Source organism: Globicephala melas, chromosome 15, assembly GCF_963455315.2.
Source record: "Globicephala melas chromosome 15, mGloMel1.2, whole genome shotgun sequence".
NCBI lineage: Eukaryota > Metazoa > Chordata > Mammalia > Artiodactyla > Delphinidae > Globicephala > Globicephala melas.
The window spans coordinates 16,800,186-16,820,736 of NC_083328.1; the positions used below are offsets into that span (position 1 = coordinate 16,800,186).

At 44.2% G+C, this 20,551-nt stretch overlaps 1 protein-coding gene across 3 annotated transcripts in view; it reads left to right on the forward strand.

Moving 5' to 3' along the window:
* Nucleotides 1-20,551, forward strand: part of XPO6 (exportin 6) — a 107,027-nt gene that overhangs the window by 77,411 nt on the left and 9,065 nt on the right. For all 3 annotated transcript variants that reach the window (XM_030871585.2, XM_060284231.1, XM_030871586.3), the window contains exons 13-17: nucleotides 5,962-6,121; nucleotides 9,226-9,318; nucleotides 12,937-13,081; nucleotides 14,735-14,881; nucleotides 15,786-15,975. In XM_030871585.2, coding sequence (XP_030727445.1) covers nucleotides 5,962-6,121; nucleotides 9,226-9,318; nucleotides 12,937-13,081; nucleotides 14,735-14,881; nucleotides 15,786-15,975 — 735 coding nt within the window. The remainder of the gene's footprint in view (nucleotides 1-5,961; nucleotides 6,122-9,225; nucleotides 9,319-12,936; nucleotides 13,082-14,734; nucleotides 14,882-15,785; nucleotides 15,976-20,551) is intronic.

Below are 20,551 nucleotides of genomic sequence, written 5' to 3' on the forward strand. Positions count from 1 at the left end.
GTTTAGGGTTAGCATTTTTTGGTTATTTTGTTAATAATAATGATAAAATAATACCTTCTATTTGTAGAACACACATTGCATGCCAGGCACCATGTTATTTGCTTGTTATTTAATTCTCTCAACTGGCCTGTGAGGTGTAAGTACTAATAATAGTTCTCCTGTTTTACAGAAGAGGAAATTAATGTTCAGAGATGTTAGTTTACCCAAGGTCACGTGGCTTGTTGGTGCTAGTACCAAGATGGTATAATAGGGAATGATAAAAAGTTGAATTAACCAAAATCTGACATTCATTCTGCCAGCTGAGAAAACACACACACACACACACACACACACACACACACACACACACACACACACACACACACACACACACACACACACACACACACACACACACACACACACACACACACACACACACACACGTATGTCATTTCACACCGCTCTTCCTCCCAGTTTTCCTTACAGGAGTTATGCCTGGCCCTGGCCGGGCTCCGCTCTCTTGTGTAACTCTCGTTTCAGCCTGGCACAGAGCTGTCCACGGTGTAGCCCACTGCCTGGATGAGCTCGTTATTTGTGGCAGAGCCTCCCCAAGAGGCTCCTTCTGAGGCTGCCCTTCTTGGTGGCCTGTGACGGCTTGTTTCCATGACTATATTAGCTTCTAAATAATCCACTGGGCCCCAGGAGGTTGATGGGACTTGGCATGCCCCAGCTTTAGGCCCTGATTGTGTAGATAGGGTAAGAATAGCTTATGCAGAACTTTAAAAAGACCACTTTTCAAAGCAAATGCGCCTGTAAAATGCTGTCAGCATTTATGGACATTTGACTGTGTACAAATGCTGCAGATGTTTCCAGAAACCATTCTTGGGAAAAATCGTACTATGGTGATCTCTCCCTCAGGACCACTATTCAAACTAGAATATACTCAGGACCCTAAAGACATTCTTGATCTTAAAAAAAAAAAAAGTCGAGCTTGTATTCCTTTCCCCCAAAATTGACCTTAAGTCAGTGTTAGTAGCTGACTTTTTTTTACATTACATTGAGTCGGTCTTCAGGTGAAAATCTGCAGTGATTCTTAAGTCCTTTTTCTGTGACATAATTGATAACTTAGAGCTTCTTATCTGAGAAGGATAATCTGAATGATTTTTCCCTAAATGAAATATACTATGCCTGCTCTCATTGCCGCCCATTTACTGGCAATTTCACAGTGCCCTTGGCTCTTCCAGGTCATTTCTAAACCTCATCCCTAGCACTGATCCTTGGTGCATATACCCCAGTGGCAGAACCTCTCAGGCCAGAGAAATCCTTATTTCCTGTTTTAAAATGAGCTCTCTTATCCATGACAAAGCAAAAGCCAAGTTTCCAATGCAAAGGCTATTAAAAAATGGAAACTCTGAGTACGTTTTGTTCCTTGGTTCCCATGGTCATTTACCCCTCATATAACCTCCATGCTATATTAGTCAGGCTTACTGCCTCTTACCAGAAACTACGTCTCTTTCCCCTGATGGGTTATGGCCCATTCCTTTCATTTGCATTGACCTTCTCCTGGCCTGAATTCCAGAGCCTGTGAGATGGGAGTCTTACTCTTTACTCTGCTTCTGCTGATCCTCCTGCTTCCACTTCCTCAGTAAAGTCCAAGGCAAAACACGCTGTCCCTGTGGTAGGTACATCAGTCACTGTGCCTCCTCCCTTACCCCTGGGAATCATCCTTTGCCCTCGCTGTTTGTCCCTTTTGTGGTCTGAGAAATCCTGAAAGCCCTGTTGTGCCCCTAGTGCTGCATTTGTGTCCTTATGTGGCCCTCAGGTATCCATTTTGTAGGTGATTGGCTTCTGCCACCCCTCACTGAGATCTTCCCTCATTGGGGCAATATTTCTGCTCTAAGCAGCCCTGTTAATTTTTCTGTTTAGCTGTGCAAACTTCCCTGCCTAAGAGATTGCTCCAGCTACAGTATATAGATTTTTGGACTTAAATTCTTCTGCTTAGGTTCGTTTATGACTTGTTTGTTCTCTCAGAGTGGAATACCTTAAATGCTAATTTTTATACCTTTGTCTCCCAGCCTCCCCCACCCCCCCCCCCCAAAAAAAAAGAAAAGAAAAGAAAGAAAGACCGAATTATATTTAACATTAAGATGTTTCTTTCCAGGGCAGTGATTTGCCAGTGAGCTGTTCTTTGGATGTGGCTTAGGTACATCTAGACAGCTGCAGGGTGACTTGCTTTCTGTAAGATAGGACTTCAGTGTGGCCGTGATATTTTCTATCTCTGAAAGCTGTACCTAGCAGTGTTCTCCCCTGCAGGCTCCACTTTGCGGATGTTCTATGCTGTTGACTGGAGGAGGGAGGGAGCGAAGCCTTAGCCAAATAGAAGAAAATGTGGGTTGATCTGAACAGCTTTTCACAGCGGGAACTCTAGCCCGCCCCCTCAGGTTGAGGTGTGGCACCCTGCATGATTTTTTGGTGGTGGTGGTAGTATGTGGTTTCCAGGCTGGGGGGCAGGGGCTGGAGACTGATTTAGGGTACTTACTGCCTGTATGTTTGTCTGCCTTGCAGATGGAGCAGGGAAGAGCCAACTGCCATTTTGATTAATGTGAACCTTGAATGGCACATATGTTTTAAGTTGAATTATATGGAATTGCAGTTTTGTTAGGTCAGAAACGGTCAAATATCAGCAATCTCATATGGTTCAAACTAATAGTCTAAGACACACATAGCATTTGCGAGCTGTTTTTCATTTTAGGTACTGCTTTTTGTCAGACAAATTAGGGTAGGTTTAGAGGGGAGTGATCAGGATGGCAAGGATTCTCGAGGGAGGGTGACACAGAGAATGGAAGGGGCCCTGGGGTGTATTTCAGCCAAGAGGAGACTGGCAAGAGTGTGACCCCTCTCTCCATATCTCCCCAGGACTGTCATGTGTCAGCAGGCTTAGGCTTGTTTTCCTCCCCGCAAAGGGCGGGACCAGGGGTAATAAGGAGCAATTATAGGGAGACCCCTGTGTTTTTGACCAAGCTGTCCAAAGATGGAAGACTCCCTCAAGAGGCATTGGGCTCTCTAGTATTCAGTTGAGGTGTCCAGGAAGAGGCTGGAGGGGCAAGGCTGGGGGAAGGCCATGCTTCAGATGTATGCGTGGATGCAGGGGCCAAAGGGGAAGAGGGGCAGGCCTGGTCACCATGGCTTTTAAGCTGTCTCATGACCATCTACTAGGGAAACATGATTTAGGGTGGTGTTTTGGTTTGGTTTTTAAAAGAGAAACACAGAATGTTTTCCTTCATGCTTAAAATATTTAAGAACCTAGTTCTTAGGTTGTACCTAAGGGTACCTAGTTCTTGGTATTTAGTACAGTGAATAAGTTGAAACCGACTCGTCAGGGTAGAGCTCGGTGGGAGATGGGGTGGAAGATGAGGACGGGTACGTGCAGGGAGCGTGAGGGGGCACTGATGCGGATTCGAAACCTGTCCACGTTGCTCTCTGAAAGGAGAGCTGGCCTCATCTCTTTTGAAGCCTGTACCACCACCCCATCCAGTTCCAGGGTGTGTTTTTCTTAAGGGTTTATTTCCCACAGAGCCCTAAGCCTTGGTTGTCTGCATACAGGTGGAACAACAGGTTTTTGTTTACTCTGGGCTTCAGTTACATAGCAGTAACCCTGAACATCCTTGACATTCAGAAGGTGTGTAACTGTGGCACTCCTGTTAACTGGGAGAGGAGAGGAGAGAGGCATTTTTCCCTCTCATGTGACCAAGCACGACCAGAACCACTTCTTGGTTCTGTGTATTCTGTGGGCTCCTCTGGCTGGAGGTGCGGGACGCTCACCCTCCTGCTCTGACTAGGGGAGCTGGCCCACCCTCCTTAGACTCCCACCCAGCGGCCTTGGCAGGGCTGCCTGAGGCTGAGAAGCCCACTCCGTGTTTCTGCCCCGAGGCTCTGCTCTCCACGGGGAGTGTTGCAAGCAGACAGGTGATCGGGCAGGTCAGGACCGGCTTTGTCACTGGCTCTCTCCTTGAGTTGCCCCTTCCTTTTGTTCTTCTGCTCCTTGGGGTGTGACCCACTGTAACAACACCCTGGTCACAGAGTCCCCTTTTGCAGGCTCTTGTCCTTCCTTCGGGGCTGTCACAGGCTCTCTTCCAGCCTCAGCACTTGGAAGTCAGTGTAGGAGCTGAGGCATCGAACTTGCTGCTTCACCCCCAGTCTCTTAGGTGTCATCCTTCCTTTTTCTTCTCCACCAGTGTCGCTTATCCATATTCACGTTTACATAGTAAAGTGAATGCTCCCAAGGGCAGTATGAGAAAATTCAGGCCCCCAGGACTCTCTCTCCTGCTCTAGTTAGCTCTCTGTCGTGTGTGTCAAATTCAGTCGTACATCTGTGGTCACTCATTCTGTACCAGGTGCCGTGCTGGCTGCTGGGCAGAGCCCCTCACCACGAAGGAGTTCACAGTCAGTGAGGAGACAGACTTATAAATCAGTAGTTTATCTCCTTACGTGCACGGAGTGCCCTGGGGGGGTGTAGGAGGGGAAGTGAGTTCCCTCTGTTGGGGGAGTGGGGAGGGAAGGCTTTCCAGGACAGGCGATACTTAGGTGAGCCTGCAGGCTATATGAGGGCCGTGAGGTGTGCGTGACCAGAGAGTGACGTGGGGACTCCAGGCAGAGACCCCAGCTTGTGCAGAGGTGCAGAGACGAGGCACCAGGGGGTCATCAGTGGGTCCAGGTGATAGAGTGGGATCGGAGGAGGAGGTGAAGTCACAGAGACCTCAGCTGAAGCTGGGGAGGTTGGGATTTTCCCTTTTGGCCAGAGGGAGCCCCAGGAGGGTTTGGCACCTTGCCTGCTGGGAGCTTTGTGCTTAGATCTGGGTTCTAGGAAGATGCTGTGGAGCGCCATGGAGGGGGGAGGTTCCTGCCTCCAGCAGAGTAAAATCCTGAAGTGGCAGTGGCAGGAGAAGGTTTGAAAAGTATTTAGGGAGTGGATGGATTGCAGGTGCCCTGTGGCAGTGATCTTACTGTTACTGCCCCTCCCTCCTTCCTCCTGGATGCAGGAGGAGGACTTGGTCAGACGGAGAGCGCTTTCTCTGGCTTGGCAGTAAGTAATATATTTTGTAGACCTGTGTGGGGAGAGCGGTCCAAAGGGCAAGGATGTGGCTGCATTGAGGACGCTGTTGTCCTTCATCTTTGTTTCCTCCTTGCTCAACTTGAAGAAATGTTGAAGGAAAGTTTCAGGCCTTAGAAAATCACTAGCTCTTTGTTATTCATTATTAATTACAAACACTGAATAATGTTTTATAGTTCATAGGGTTTTTACACATTCTAATTCAGCCCTTACTATAGTGAATTAGATAGTAGCGCTTGCTTCCATTTTAAAGATGAAGAAACTGAGACTTAGAGGGCTCTCTGAGGCACAGAGCTTGCACGTGGCAGGGAACCTGTGTCTTCTGAATCCCAAGTCCTATGCCTTTGGTCCATACGGTGCTACCTGCGAACCTGGGGGGGAGTGCTGAGTGCACCCTGTTCTTTGAACCCTGTCAGCCCATGGAGACTCCATTCTGCACCAGGGCCATTTGCAGAAAGCCCGCAGAGTCGCATAGACTTAGCTTAGGAGTCTAGCTCTGCCCTGGAAATACGACCCATGTTAGGCAAGTTACTGGGCCCCCGTGGGTGTGTTTTCTTGTCTGTGAAATTGGCGGTGTCATTCCTCACAGGGGCCAGAGGAATCCAGTCATGGATCAGATCGGTCCATGTGAGCACGGCCCGGGCTATCTGTTGTCTCTGTTTCTCCCTCTGGCCTTGGGGTGCATGTGGGTCTGGCTGTAGGTGGAGCCTGCCCAGTTTCCCTGCTTGGTACTGGGAAGCAGCCTGTGGGTTGCTATGTTTCAAAAATTGGTTTTGCTGAATGTAGCTTGCCTGGATGAGCAGATATCTGTAGCGGTAATTAAAGCATGTTCTTCCTGTTGAAAAACCATCTGAAGTGTTATGTTCCAGGACACAGGTTGAACATCACAGCAGAGAACGACTGCCGGCGGCTGCACTGTTCCCTGCGAGACCTGAGCTCCCTCCTGCAGGCTGTGGGCCGCCTAGCCGAGTACTTCATCGGGGACGTGTTCGTCGTGCGCTTCAGCGACGCCCTCACGGTGGTGGAGAGGTGGGTGGGCAGTTACAGCATGGAGCTCAGCTTACCTGCTTGTGTGAGGAACAGCTGTTGCCAGGCAGCTCTGCTCTGGCACCAGGTGAATTGAGGCTCTGCCACATACAGGGGAGTGTGGAGCAGTCACTGACCCTCTCTGAACTTCAGGTCCCTCATCTGTAAAATGGAGTGGACGTAGTATCCTGTAGGTTTATTGTGAGAATTACATGAGGTAAGGCACTGAGCACAGGGCCTAGTATGTAGCAAACAGTAAATATAAGCTGTTATTTCATAGACGATCTTATATTTAAAGATAGGAGTAACCTCAGAAGAAACCAGGTGAGGTCATAAAGAGACATGAAGAAAGCCATATTAATAAAAGGACAAACACGTAGGCAGTAGGCACTATCTGAGTAGGCAGCCAGAGGCCAGAGGTGGGACCTTTTCTGGTCCTTTTAGAATGGGACTGGTTTTTCCAGTCCTCTTAGGGTCCTGAGGATTTGAAGCTGGGCAGCCTCCAAGCCTGACCTGAGGGGTGGATCCCAGCCTTCCCACCACCAAGCTCCTTTTACTACTTCTTCCTCGAGGGTCCCCCACAGGGTTTACGGCTGCATTTGTTGAAGACCATTTCCTACTACCTAGTCTGCCCCCTCCCTTCTCATGAACTCATACATTTAAAAAGTCATATGCTTAAAATAAAAGTGACAGGAGGTTTTCAGATCATTTCAAGGTAACCAGTGAGTTGATTCGATCAAAACTGGGTGGGTGTGGGTCCAGCCAAAAGTTGAGAGACACCTGGTGCTTTCATTTACCCAGTAGCTGTATCGTTGGTAACACATGAGGGGTAGCTGGGGCTCAAGCCTAATTACTTGCATGCCAGATTTTTCTTTAACTATTACTCTTAGCTTAAAAGCAGCGATAACTAAGAATTTTAAATAAATCTTGAAAAACCAGATTAATAATAATAAAAGCAGCATACAGTAGTAGGAAATTTTCAAAAGTAATTTTGTACATTTTCTTTCATTCTATACTTTGAGGGACAGGTATTGTCATTTTATCTGAGTAAATTCTGGCCCAGAGAGGGTGAGTGCCTTACCTCAGGTCACACAGTTCATGAGTGGGAGCACAGGTACTTTAACCAGTTTCCTGAGTCCAAATACTGTGCTCTTTCCAAACCACAGAGCTTCTACTTCAAGTTCTTTTTCTTCTTTTTCCTGCACTAGGCCTGTTTCCGCTGATGGTTAGTAGGAATAGAACATGTCCTTCTGTCTGAAATCTATATTTAATTTAAACTTAAGCAATATATTATATCCATCAGTCATTTCAACTTCATAGTGAAATGACTGTTCAGAGATCCTGGATTGCTATTTTGTAGGTCCTTAATATATACATCTTTCTGCACTGCTTAGGTTTTCAGGCTCAGTACGTAAAGATACTTTGCTGTTTTGTCTTCATTTAGAATAAAGTGTGAGAGAAGCCTCCTTGTTATGGCTGTGTGATCTTAATAGCCACTGTGATTAGCAGTGTTTTCACTTACAGGTTACATAAAAAAAAACCCTAATATTAAGATTGCTAAACATAGAAATATTAAAAGATGTTCATTTTTAGTGTAGAACAACGTTAAAGAATGCCGTTGAATGAAGAAACAGAATGTAAAGTCACATGCGGTATGATTTCATTTATATGAGGTGCTTAGAGTAGTCAGAACCATAGCGACAGAAAATAGAAGGCTGGTTGCCGGGGTGGGGGGGTATGGAGAGTTGTTATTTAATGGGTGCTGAGGTGCAGTTTTACAAGATGAAAGCGTAATGGAGATGGATGGTGGGGGTGCTAGCACGTTGTGAATATATTTAATACCACTGAGCTGTACACTTATTGTATGAATGTGAAAAATGTGGGGCAGCTTAAAGAATTAAATACTGGCTGCGCATTGGCGTCTTACTTATTGATGGGGAATGATTTGATGCCTAGTTATTGCCACCACCACACCCTGCTTCCTAGGACTTCAGATTGAGAACCCTTGGCTCTTTTACCCTTATTTCCTTGACTGACTGGAAATTCGTCTTTCTGACTGCTCCCCAACCCTGAATAACTTGTGGCTCAAGCTTGTGGTTTTGTAACAAAGTCCTGCTTTCTCCCCACCATCAGAGAGGAACATTTTTCAGAGTATGGTCTACATGCATCAGAGTCCCCTGGCTGCTTTTCAAAGATGCACATTTCCAGACCCCCCTCAATGCTACAGAGTCAGTCTGTGGGGTAGCACCAGCGAACTGCATTTGTAATTAGTTCCCCAGTTGATTCTTACGCTCAGTGAAGTTTGAGACCCTCCTCACTGTTGGATTGGGGGAGAGAAACATGCACCATCTTCCCTGGCGTCCCCCTCAGACCTGCTCCCAGGTTTCCTTACAGAGCAAGCACAGAGAGAACCTAGCCAGGTCTCTAGTTTTTTTGGTTGGTTTGTTTATGTTTACTCAGAAAGGAATGTCTGTCTCTAGTGAAAGATGCATTTCCCATTTCCCACTAGAGCTGGCTGTTAGTTATTGTATTCAGTGTTCGTTTGTACTGATACATAGTGAGCCCTTGGGCAACCAGTGGACTCAGTAACTTGCTTCTCAAAGAATTGTGCTTGAAGTTAAAAATACCTTAATCTATTTTAGAAACTTTTGTGGCCTCCCTCCCCCTCACCCCATTTCAACTCTTCAGAAATTTAAAAAATTGTGTAGGAAATACCCATAGATTCTACAGAGAACATTTTGCTGTATTTTCTTTATCATATACCTATCCGCCTGAAACATTCACTTTTTTTCTAATTTTTGTTATTGTGGTAAAATACACATAGCATAAAAATTTCCATCCTAATCATTTTTATTGTATATATTGTTACATTATGTTCTCTGTGTTGTGTTATATTGTTTTCAATGTAAGTAATGCTTTAGTTGGTATCTTAGTATATAAATCTTTATGCACATCTCAGATTATGTCTTTGGGATAAAATTGAAGACCTCGTCTGGATTCTTTTTGATTGAAAAAAAGTCTGTCCTCGAGACCTTGGTACCTAGTCCATTTTGTCTATTTTAGTCCATAAACTGAATGTTTTTTCTTATATTCTTCTTTGCCGACAGGCTGGTCAAAGTCACTTTGTACGGATCTCAGATAAAATTGTACAACATTGAGACTGCCGTGCCATCAGTATTGAAGCCTGATCTCATTGATGTGTAAGTATAGTTAGATGTTCGTGTATTCTCAGAAAGGCTTTGTTGTCTGGCCCCAAATGACTTTACAGATAAAAAGGGACTATAGTGGCTGCCATGAAAAGATGAAAAACTCCCACCTCCAAACCTAGAAAGAGAAAGATTGTTTGATGATATCTCGGGGCCGGGGTGGTTGGAGTGAATGGAATTCATCAGGCAGATGAGAGCTGGCAGCAGAAGGTATATGGAGTAGGCATTTCAGGAGGAAAGAACAGCACAAGCCAAGCCACAGAAGTGTTCCAGAGTCACACAGTTAGGGATGTGGTGAGCAGTTGGTGTGGCGGGAGGCGGGGCTGGATAGGCATGTTAGGGCTGAGTGTTTCACCTTGAATGCCATGACTCTTACCCTGTAGACCAGTGACTGAAACTGCAGGGTACAGGAGAATTGCTTGGGAAACATATTCCCTCAGAGATTCTGATTGTAGCAGGATGGCATAAGCCTCGGGTATTTACATACTAAACAAGAACCTCGAGTGATTTTGAAAGCGGGGTATCCAGGGACCACTCTTTGAGAAACTTTACAGACGGTGAAAAGCCATTAGGAAAGTGACATATGGGAGGGATAGAGGAATGGGGACTGGAGATGGGGCCATATCCCAGAGATTACACTGCCCAGAAGGCTTGCTCTAGACTAGAGCAGGAGTTGGCAAGCTATGGCCTGTGCCAAATCCAGCCCACTGCCAGCTTATGTAAATAGTTAATATTGGAACACAGCCATGCCCATTCATTTACGTATTATCTATGAGCTGCTTTTGCACTACAGTGGCAGAGTTGAATAGTTCTGAACAAGAGTGGATGACCTATAAAACCTGAAATATTTATACTCTGGTTTTTGCAGAAAAAGTCTTTGACCCCTGTTCTAGAGCATTCTTGAGCTTCAAATTAGATAAATAATAGAAAGAGTATTATTTACTGTGGTTGTTTAAAAAAAAATTTTTTTTTTAAATATTGCTTTCCTTTTTGAGAATTTAGAGAAAGCTTCTCCCAAGAAAAGTGCTAATTTGCTCATAAACACGCCTTGAACACAATTTCAGGAAGTTTTAGAGCTTCTCCCTTCAGCCTTTAAGGAGCTCTGTAAGTTTGATAGATTGATTGAAATTCTTAGGAACCCGCCCCCTCCCACCCCAAGACGCACTTTGATGTCTTCCTCCTTACTTTTGGTACTTACTTTTTGATCAATGGATTCTAAAGATAAAATACAAAATAACTGCTTTGTCACTATGAATATAAAATTCCCAATATTTTCTTACTTTAAGGTACTTAGTACCTTTTCTTACCTAACTTATTTTGAAAAAGTTCAAATCTATAGAAAAGGGGAAAATAGAATGAACACCCATATACCATACTCTCAAGCTAGATTCATCAATGATAAATATTTTGCCACATTTGCTGTTTTTTTTTTTAAAATAAATTTTATTTATTTATTTATTTTTGGCTGCATTGGGTCTTCCTTGCTGCATGCAGGCTTTCTCTAGTTGTGGCGAGCTACTCTTCGTTGCACTGCTGGGCTTCTCATTGTGGTGGCTTCTCTTGTTGTGGAGCACGATCTCTAGATGCATCGGCTCAGTAGCTGTGGCACGTGGGCTCAGTAGTTGTGGCTCGCGGGCTCTAGAGCACAGGCTCAGTAGCTGTGGCGCACAGGCTTAGTTGTTCTGCGGCATGTGGGATCTTCCCGGACCAGGGTTCGAACCCGTGTCCCCTGCATTGGCAGGCGGATTCTTAACCACTGCGCCATCAGGGAAGCCCTGCTGTTTTTTTTTTCTTGTGCTTCTCTCTGTGTACACAAGTGCACACACATACATTTTTTGTGTGTGAACTGTTTGAAAATAAATTGCAGACAACACATCACTTCACATGTATATCCTTCAGCATGTATCTCCTAGGAACATTCTCCTATGTAACCATAATACCATTATCAACACTCAAAAACTTTCATAGATACAGTAATGTCAGTAAGTATGTAAGTATGTCTCCTATTTTTAAGTGTATATGTATATATATTCCCTATGCAAATTTCCCTAATTGTCCCAAGAATGTCCTTTTTACATATATATCTATAGACATACATTTTCTGGATCTGAGTTCTAACTAATGAATCACACATTGTGTGTGTCTCCTGTAGCCTAGACCAGTTCCCCAAATTGTGCATGTTTGGGAGGGGTGGGGTGGAGAGAGAGACTGGCTTTCTGGAGATCCAGATCCTACTGATTTTTTTTTTTTTTAAGAAAATCTTAATCTGGATTTGTGTAGTTGTTTTTCTCTGTATTCGATTGAGGTTAAACATTTTAGCAAGAATACTGCATAGGAGATGACATGTCCTTCTTGCATCATATCTAGAGGCACTTGAGGTCAGTTTGCCCTGGGATTGTTGATACTGAGTTTGATTTTTAAATAGTGTCTGCCTATAACCTAGCTACATCCACTGAAAGGTCCTAGAAGCAGTGACACTCCAGTAGCAATGCTACCTCTAGTACTCAGGCTCTTGGTTTCTAAAATACATTCTCCATCAAAAGGAACCAGAGTTCCTTGGAGAAATGCTCCAAGTCTGGGGCAGGTTGACCCTGGAGAATCTTGTTGAGTCAGTAAGGAAGGTTAGGAACATATGAAAAGGACATGGGGGCTAGCATGAAAGGGTTTTTCCTGGTCAGACTTGACATTGTGATCATCAAGAAAGAATGAGGATGATAATGAGTTACAACATATTGAATATAAAGCATCCATATGATTTAAAAGAAAGAAAAAGATCAGGGAGGGAAAGCTGTTTTTTACAGAAGAATACAGCTAATGAACAGAAAAAGAAAGAAAAACCACTAGTTTGCAACCACCAGTGTAAGAATGATTTAGGCAGGGTTCCTCAATGGGTGTTTGTTGGGGAATGGTATATTTATTTAGAGTCTTAAAGTATCACCCCAAGATTACTTACTAATTTTTTCAGAAAAGGGAGAAATAACCTATTTAGGTTTATTAGAAGATCTGGTGTTTTGTAAGCTCTGAGACAACTGCCTCACTTGTAAAAAGATTGATTATTATCTGATGAATTGTGAGCTTTTATGATGTATATTTTGTTGTGTGTGCAAACATAGTCCAAACATAGTCTTTGCTACTTCAAGCCTCTAGCCAAATACCATGTATGGTATGATGGAAGCTTAAACTTGAGAGACTCATATCAATGCTTATTTATAAAGCTATAATTCCTGGTAGTTTTCTACATCCTGATTTGTAGCTATGGATATAAAATTTTTACTAGTTCCCAAGTCAACACATTATCATTTAAGTTCTTTGATTCTGTTTTCATTATTTACCATTCTCTCGGCTGAGCTCACATGTGTCACAGAAAGGTTGAATGAGATCTGGTAGACATTTACTAACTGCCTTCTGTGTTCCAGGCAGTGGTGGCAATATTTAGACGATGGGTTTTTAACTTTTAGGTACTACGTGAGCAAGTAAATGGTTTCCACACTTCCACGCGTGTCCTAGAATAGTAAATGTGATGGATGAAATTCTTCCCTCCTGTGGAAAAAAGTTTAGTGATAATGTATTTTGACCATAACCTTTAAAATCACATCTTCTCTCCTTTCGCAGGCACGCTCAGTCCCTGGCTGCTCTGCAGGCTTACTCTCACTGGCTAGCACAGTACTGCAGTGAGGCTCATCGGCAGAATACGCAGCAGTTTGTTACGCTCATTTCCACCACCATGGATGCAGTCACACCCCTGATCAGCACCAAGGTCTTGAAACAGCAAAGGCTGCACCTTTTCTCTAACTCCACGTCTGTCCTTCTGTTCATATACCCGTTTATTATAACATTAAAATACCACAAAGCATTAGACCCAATTCTTACCGCTGTGATAGAACTATGTGTCATTTCATGTTCCTTTTTAGTTGTAGTCCATATAAATTCAAATATAACTATTTTTTCGGTTCTCTAAGTCCCACATGAATACATGCTCATTGTCAAAAAGTAAAATACTGTTCAAATATACAGACTAAAAAATTATGGTACTCTTTAATCCCTACCTTCAAAGCATTTTCCTTTCCAAAGGAAGCACTGTCAACAGTTTGTTGTATATCTTTCAGACTTTTTCCTGTTTTCACATACTGCATACGTAAAAGTTTGTAGATAGTTGGAGAGATATCTTCAGATATCTTCTTTTGCTTGACAGTATGCCTCAGAGACGTGTCAAGCAAGTTCAGTTTTTCAAATTGACCAGTGCTGTTCTGTAGTGGGAGTGTATAATGATTTTTCTGTTGATGGAAATTAGATCCTTGTGTGTACATCCTTGCAGGGTAGATTCCTAGAAGTGTAATTGCTGGGTCGAAGGTTATATCCATGTAAAATTTGATAGATTCTAAGTCGTCCTCCAAGAAGACCACCAATTTATATTTCTAAAGCATATACTTTTTTTCTTTTCTTTCTTTTTTTTGGGGTGGGGTGGGGTAGTTTTAATCATACATGGCATCCTGTACCACTATTAACAGAACAATGTATTGTTTTCTGTAAATTTTTGTTGTGTTTGTAATTGTAAATGAGTTATGATACCCTGTGAGGGGTTGTTTCAAAACTTACCTACCCATTGCTGGTATTTTACGTTGCCTCCGCTTGATAAAAAGTCACTCTGTAATGAATAACTCTGAAATGTGTGTACTCATGAATGTAGCTTTGTCCTTTTAGGTAGTTTTCTTAGAATAAGTGGGATTATAGGGTTAAAAATTAGGGATATTTTGTGGTTCTAGGAAGTTATTTAATTTTTTTTCCTAAATTATTCTACATGCCACTGACTCTTTGGTGTGTTGTTTTCACCACAGTCTTACTAGCATTAGGTCCTGTTTTCAAAGAGTCTTCTCTTTTGCTAATTTGAAAGGGATAGAATGGTATGTGAACCAAGGTTTTGATTGGCATGTTGAGGTGAAGGAAGTAGGCGAGCCTGGTGCGATTGATGGAGTGCAGAAAGCGGGGGGGCGCGTGGAGAGATCTTGGCTTGATTGGAGCAAGAAGAGCGAGATGAACAATCCCCAGCTGTTTGAATGATATGCCAGGGAGTTTGCCATGTGATTTAAGAGCTGACGGGAGCCACTGTAGATTCTTGAGCTGAGAAGTGACTGAGCTCAAAGATGCCGGCGACTGAGAATGGGAGGAACTGGGGGGGCGGCGTGGGGGGGGTGGTCCTGGCTTGAGGGCAGGAGCTATGGATGTGGCAAGGAAGAGGATGCCTTGTTGCTGGGCGTCATTATAGGAAAAGTTCTTTGAGCCAGAGCCTAGGTGGTATACTTTCGCATCCAAGAGCCATATTTAGCTCGTGGCTGCCTCACTAAGTTCTTCTAATAACCAGTCTCACAGGAGATGTCGTGAGCTGACATATCATGTCCTCTTCCCTCTCCAGGTCCAAGACAAATTGCTGCTATCTGCGTGCCATTTACTGGTCTCACTGGCCACCACCGTGCGGCCCGTCTTTCTGATCAGCATCCCCGCAGTACAGAAAGTATTCAACAGAATCACCGATGCCTCTGCCCAGCGGCTGGTTGATAAGGTGAGGCCTCAGGGCTACCCTGGGGTCCCCAGAGCCGTGTGGCTCAGGCTCAGGGAAGCTGAGGAAGAAGAGTCTAGCCTTTCTTTTTGCACTTAGAGCTTACAGGCTGTGCCAGCATCGATGGATTTCTTATACGCGTGGCACCGATGCGGCCTCAGTGCTCTCTGGCATGACCTTCCTAACACAGTCAGTGTGCTGATTCACACATACAGTGTTCCTCCCAAGAGGCATGGAGATGGTGCTGCTTTGAGAGCCGGCAGTTTAGCTGGTGTTGGGAGAGTCCTCTTTGCATTCTTTCTGGTTTAAAACAGTCTGCTTTTGTTGTTAAATGTTTGTTTTCTTAGGGTTGAGACACTCCAGACACGTATATTCTCCTAAAATCCTCCGGGAGGCTCAGGCTAGAAGTTTAAAAACAACAAAACGGGGGTGGGGTCATAGGGGAGTCAAAGCAGTTAGTTAAAAGCACCTGGGATGTGAGTGTATTGCTTCTGACTTGACGCCAAGGGCACATTGACTGTAAGAGACTCTTACCAGCACTGTTCTGAGTAGCTTCTCGGAGGGTGTCAGAAGCCGGCAGCTGAGGGACAGGTTGGATTCAGTGTCTGTGATTTCTCCCTCTGTAATGCTTCAAGTACTGACTTAGAGGGGAAGTGTCAGCACTAAGAGTGATTGTTGAGGCTGACCCTGAGATGTGCTAGACCCAGATTTGGTGTTTTTGCCTCAGTTTCTCTTTTCTCCGTGGATTATCTGAGTTGGACCAAAGTCCCAGGCCCAGGTTTTAAGAAAGGAGCCTGAGGCCTGAGCTCACTGTGTGCGGTAGGTACTGAAGGTTGTGTCAGGCACAGCCCCTCTGCTGCCCACATTGCTCGTAAACTTCTGATGGACGCCTTGGGGTCTCTTCCAGGCTCAGGTGTTGGTGTGCCGAGCCCTCTCTAATATCCTGCTGCTTCCATGGCCAAATCTCCCAGAGAATGAGCAGCAGTGGCCTGTGCGCTCCATCAACCATGCCAGCCTCATCTCTGCACTCTCCCGGGATTATCACAACCTGAAGCCCAATGCTGTCGCCCCGCAGAGGAAGATGCCCCTGGATGACAGTAAGTGGCCCCTAGGCAGGGACAGCCTGGGGAGATAGGTAGGGCAGGCATCATTCTTCCTTTGTGGCAGATGGGATTTGCATCTGGGGCTCATGGGTGAATTCATCTGTCCATAGTCACGCAGCTGCTAAGCAGCAGAGTCGGACTTGGGGGTAGAATCCTGCTCACCTGTGGAATTCAGTGAGCACATCAGATGAACCTATTTCCTGAATGCAGGTTGCCCCCGTCTCTTATTTAAAATGTCCAAAATAAGGAAAACATCCATTTAAAGGCATTATTTGATGAAGCCTTCCGTGGGTAAACATCCTACAGTGATTCTTGATCCATTTCAGATACTTGTATAAGCAATCAAAGCAGTTCACTTCTACACACTGGGAAACATGAAACTATCTTTTGAAACCGTTTCTAACCTTTCTCCAAATATATTTAAGAGGCTTTGAAAGAGCTTGGTATCTTCAAGTTTGATTGTTTATATTAAAGGAGGAGGGAAAAAAAGAATCAAGAGAACTCAATAGTTCAAGTAGAAGGCATCAGCTTTCTCTGAAAAATCTTCCTGAAATAACAAATATTAAAGAAATATTTTGAAAATACAGTCTATTTTCACAGAAAGAAAATAATAGAACATTGCTGATGTCAACAAAAATGCTTTGTGAAATGTTAGTCATATGTACTCAACATTCTTTAAAAAAAGCATTACTTTTATAATTAGAAATATTAACATATACTAATTGTACAAAAATACTAGAATGGTATACAGATGGAAAAAGAAACTCTTAAATCTCACCATTTTTAGTATTTTAGAAAGTAACCTTTTTAACCGTCTTATTGTTGTCAACCTTAATAATAATATACCGTAATAGCCAATTATTTTACCAGCAAAAGTGAGTTTATTCAGGAATAGCCAGAGGAATTGCAGTTCTCAGGATATGAGGACTACGGCAGACCACAGGCAAATCCAAAGAACTAGGAAGGGGCACTTGCTTTTATAGGGTAGAAGGGGGAGTTGCTAGGGGCTGTAATAACCAGAGTCCATTGGAGGAACCTGGGAGTCCAAAGTATAAAGACTTCTCACTGGTTAGGCTGCTACAGTCTGTGATTGGCTGGACTGTCTTCAGGTGGGAGAATAATTTTCTTCTTCCTGCGGGATAAGTAGGCAACACCTTCCTATTTGTAGTAACTGACAATAATACGTGGTGGGGCATGATAGCTCCCCCTGCAGACCTGTCCTGACTCCTGGTCTAGCTAAGGTTTAATTCCTCATTGTCTTCCCTTTTCTACTTGTAAAAATATTTTATAGTTATATAGCTGCATAAGAATGGCTGGCTTAGTGAGGGCATCCTGTGTGCCAGGCTCTTGCCTTGGCGATCTTACATCCTCATCAAATCTCTGGCTGTGCCAACATCAACCTTCAAAGTCTGGTATTTGTCTGATCCTCGTTCGAAGTGTTTTACATTGAGTAATTCATCTAATTCTAGTATCAGCTTTATGAGTTAGGTACTGTTAATTATCCTGATTTTATCCATGAGGAAACTAAGGTATGTGAAGATCAAGTAACCTGCCTAGGGGTTCCATACAGCTATTGTGGAATCATGTTTTATAAAGCTTAATGGTCTTTTCTCACTTTATCTTGCATGTACTTATATCAGGTAGCATAAGCTAGGTTATGCTATGTGGTACCAAACAACCCCCAAAGCTTAGGGGCTTAAATGCAGGGAAAACATCTATTTCCTTGCTCTTACTATATGTCCAGCTTGCGTCAGGGGTTTGGGGAGGTTGTTCTTGTTCAAGTCACTCGGGGACCCAGGCTGATGATGGCTCGGTTGTAGTCTTTGCTTACGTTGGGAAAGGAACATGGCGAATTGTGCAGTGGTTCTTAAAGCTCTTGCCTAGAAGTGATGCTTGTCATTTCCACTCCCATTTCATTGGACAGTGAATGGTTATATGGCCAGGGCTTAACTTCAGAGGAAGTGGGAAGTGTGATTGCCACCATGTGAGGAAATATTTGCTGAATAGCATAATGATTTCCACAGTAAACGTAATGAAAAACATAGTTAACATTTGTTGAGTGTGTACTCTGTCCCGGGCACTGGGCTGGGAACTTTATATACGTTGTTTCATCTAGCTTTCCCTATAGCCCTTTAAGCTATGTCTTATTATCCTCATTCTACAAGTGGTGAAATGAAGGCTGGAAAGTTTTTCCTATCCTAACTACTTACTTGGTGGCGCAGTGGTTAAGAATCCTCCTGCCAACGCAGGGGACAGGGGTTCGAGCCCTGGTCCAGGAAGATCCCACATGCCACTGAGCAGCTAAGCCAGTGCGCCACAACTACTGAGTCTGCACTCTACAGCCCACGAACCACAACTACTGAGCACACGTGCCGCAACTACTGAAGCCCACGCCCCAGAGCCCGTGCTCCTCAACAAGAGAAGCCACCACAATGAGGAGCTCACGCATTGTAACAAAGAGTAGCTCCCGCTTGCCGCAACTAGAGAAAAAGCCCACGTACAGCAACGAAGACCCAAAGCAGCCAAGAAAATACATGGTAGTAAAACAGAGTTAAACCCCCATTCCAACTAAAACAACATTGTAAATCAACTATATTTCAATAAAAAATTTTTTTAAAAAGAAAGATTAAGTAAATGAGAAACTGGTATCTTTCACCAGGATTCACCAGTTGTTAATATTTTGCCACATTTGTGTTCTCCCCAACCTCACACACACTTTTTCTTTTTAACTGAGCCATTTAAAGGAAGTTGGTGACATCAACACTTTATCCCTGAGTACTTAACCTTTATCTTTGAGAACAAGATATTCTCTTATATAACCAGAACACCATTAACACAGCCAGCCAAGCTGTGGAACATTGTTACAATAATGTTGTTTAATAACATAGACCACATTTAAATTTTCCCTAGTTGTTATCAGACTGTCCTTTTTTGCGTTTTAAAAAAGGATACCTTCAAGGATCATGAGTTACATTTGATTGTCACATCTCTTTAGTTTCTTAATAAAGAAAAATATTCCTAGTTTTTGTTTGTCACGACATTGACATTTTTAAAGCGTCCGGACCTGTTTTCTTGTAGAAAGTCCCATAATCTTATTCTGTCTGGTTGTTTCCAGTAGTTTTTGGCAGGAATACCACCCAGGTAGTGACGTGTACTTCCACTGCATTGCTTCTGTTTATCCCATTATTGGCAATGCTCAGTGTGATCACCAGGTTCAGGGAGTGTCTGCCAATCTCTCCACAATAAAGGTATCCCGTACCCCCATCCCCCACCCCAGGCCTGGCAGGTGTACGTTGCTCTGGATCACAGGGAAAGTGGTGGCGTCAGGAGTGTGATTTAGGTCTGACTGGCTCCAGATCCGTTGCTCTTCACCACATTGCCCCTTTCTTCTTCTTCTTCTTTTTTTTTAAATTAATTAATTAGTTTATTTATTTATTTTTGGCTGTGTTGGGTCTTGGTTGCTGAGCGCAGGCTTTCTTTAGTTGTGGCGAGCGGAGGCTACTCTTCATTGTGGTGCACAGGTCTCATTGCAGTGGCTTCTCTTGTTGTGGAACACGGGCTCTAGGTGCGTGGGCTTCAGTAGTTGTGGCTTGCGGGCTCAGTGGTTGTGGCTCGCGGGCTGTAGTGCGCAGGCTCAGTAGTTGTGGAGCACGGGCTTAGTTGCTCCGTGGCATGTGGGGTCTTCCCGGACCAGGGTTCGAACTGCTGTCCCCTGCATTGGCGGGTGGATTCTTATCCACTGCACCACCAAGGAAGCCCCCCCCCACCTTTTTAAAAATTATTATTAATTAGCCTTTCTTCTTGAAAGCAGTGTTTTTAATGGTTTTATAACATCCTATCCTATGGAAGTACCAATTTACATATTTCCTATTTTTGCATATTTAATCCATTTTCCTATTATTACATATTTAATTGTGCTTTTAGTTTTCCACTTGCACATTTTTGTGAATAAATCTTGGTTCTTGTTTAAATACGCTCACATCAGAGGTCAGATTTTGGTCTCTTGACTCTGTTTGCCTTTCCTGTGCCTTGTGTGTTCTTGGGGAAGCGTCTGCCAGGTGCAGTTTTCTGGCTTAGTGAGCATCCGTGTGCTGGTAGTGTTGTGAGTGAATGGCTTCTTCAGGAGCTCATTGTCTAGCATCCCTGTAACTAGCCTTGAGTGGACCAGGCCTGTTGTGAGCCATTGTCTTCTTTCATGCCCCGTCCTATGAGTGAGGTGGTGTCATCTCTCCACATTTTCAGATGAGGAAATCGAGATTCAGCATAAGCAGAGTCAGGAGTCAAACCTGGTCCCAAGCACCTCTAAAGCCTAGATTCTTTCTGCTGTCCCCTTCCCTGGAAGCTGCTGCAGCCCTCACAGAGGCTGGTGGGCTCTGGGGGTCAGCACCACCCGGAGAGCCCTAGCAGGTGGAGGCTGGCTCTCAGCCCAGCTCCAGTTCCTCCTCTGGAGCTCCGCCAGGGTCGAGTCTGTCAAGCTCAGGCTGAGCCCTGTGGGGCTTCTTGAGGCAGCCGGTGGGAAGAGAAACCCCACAGGTGCTGGGGAATGGTGACAACTTCCCTGTGCTGGATC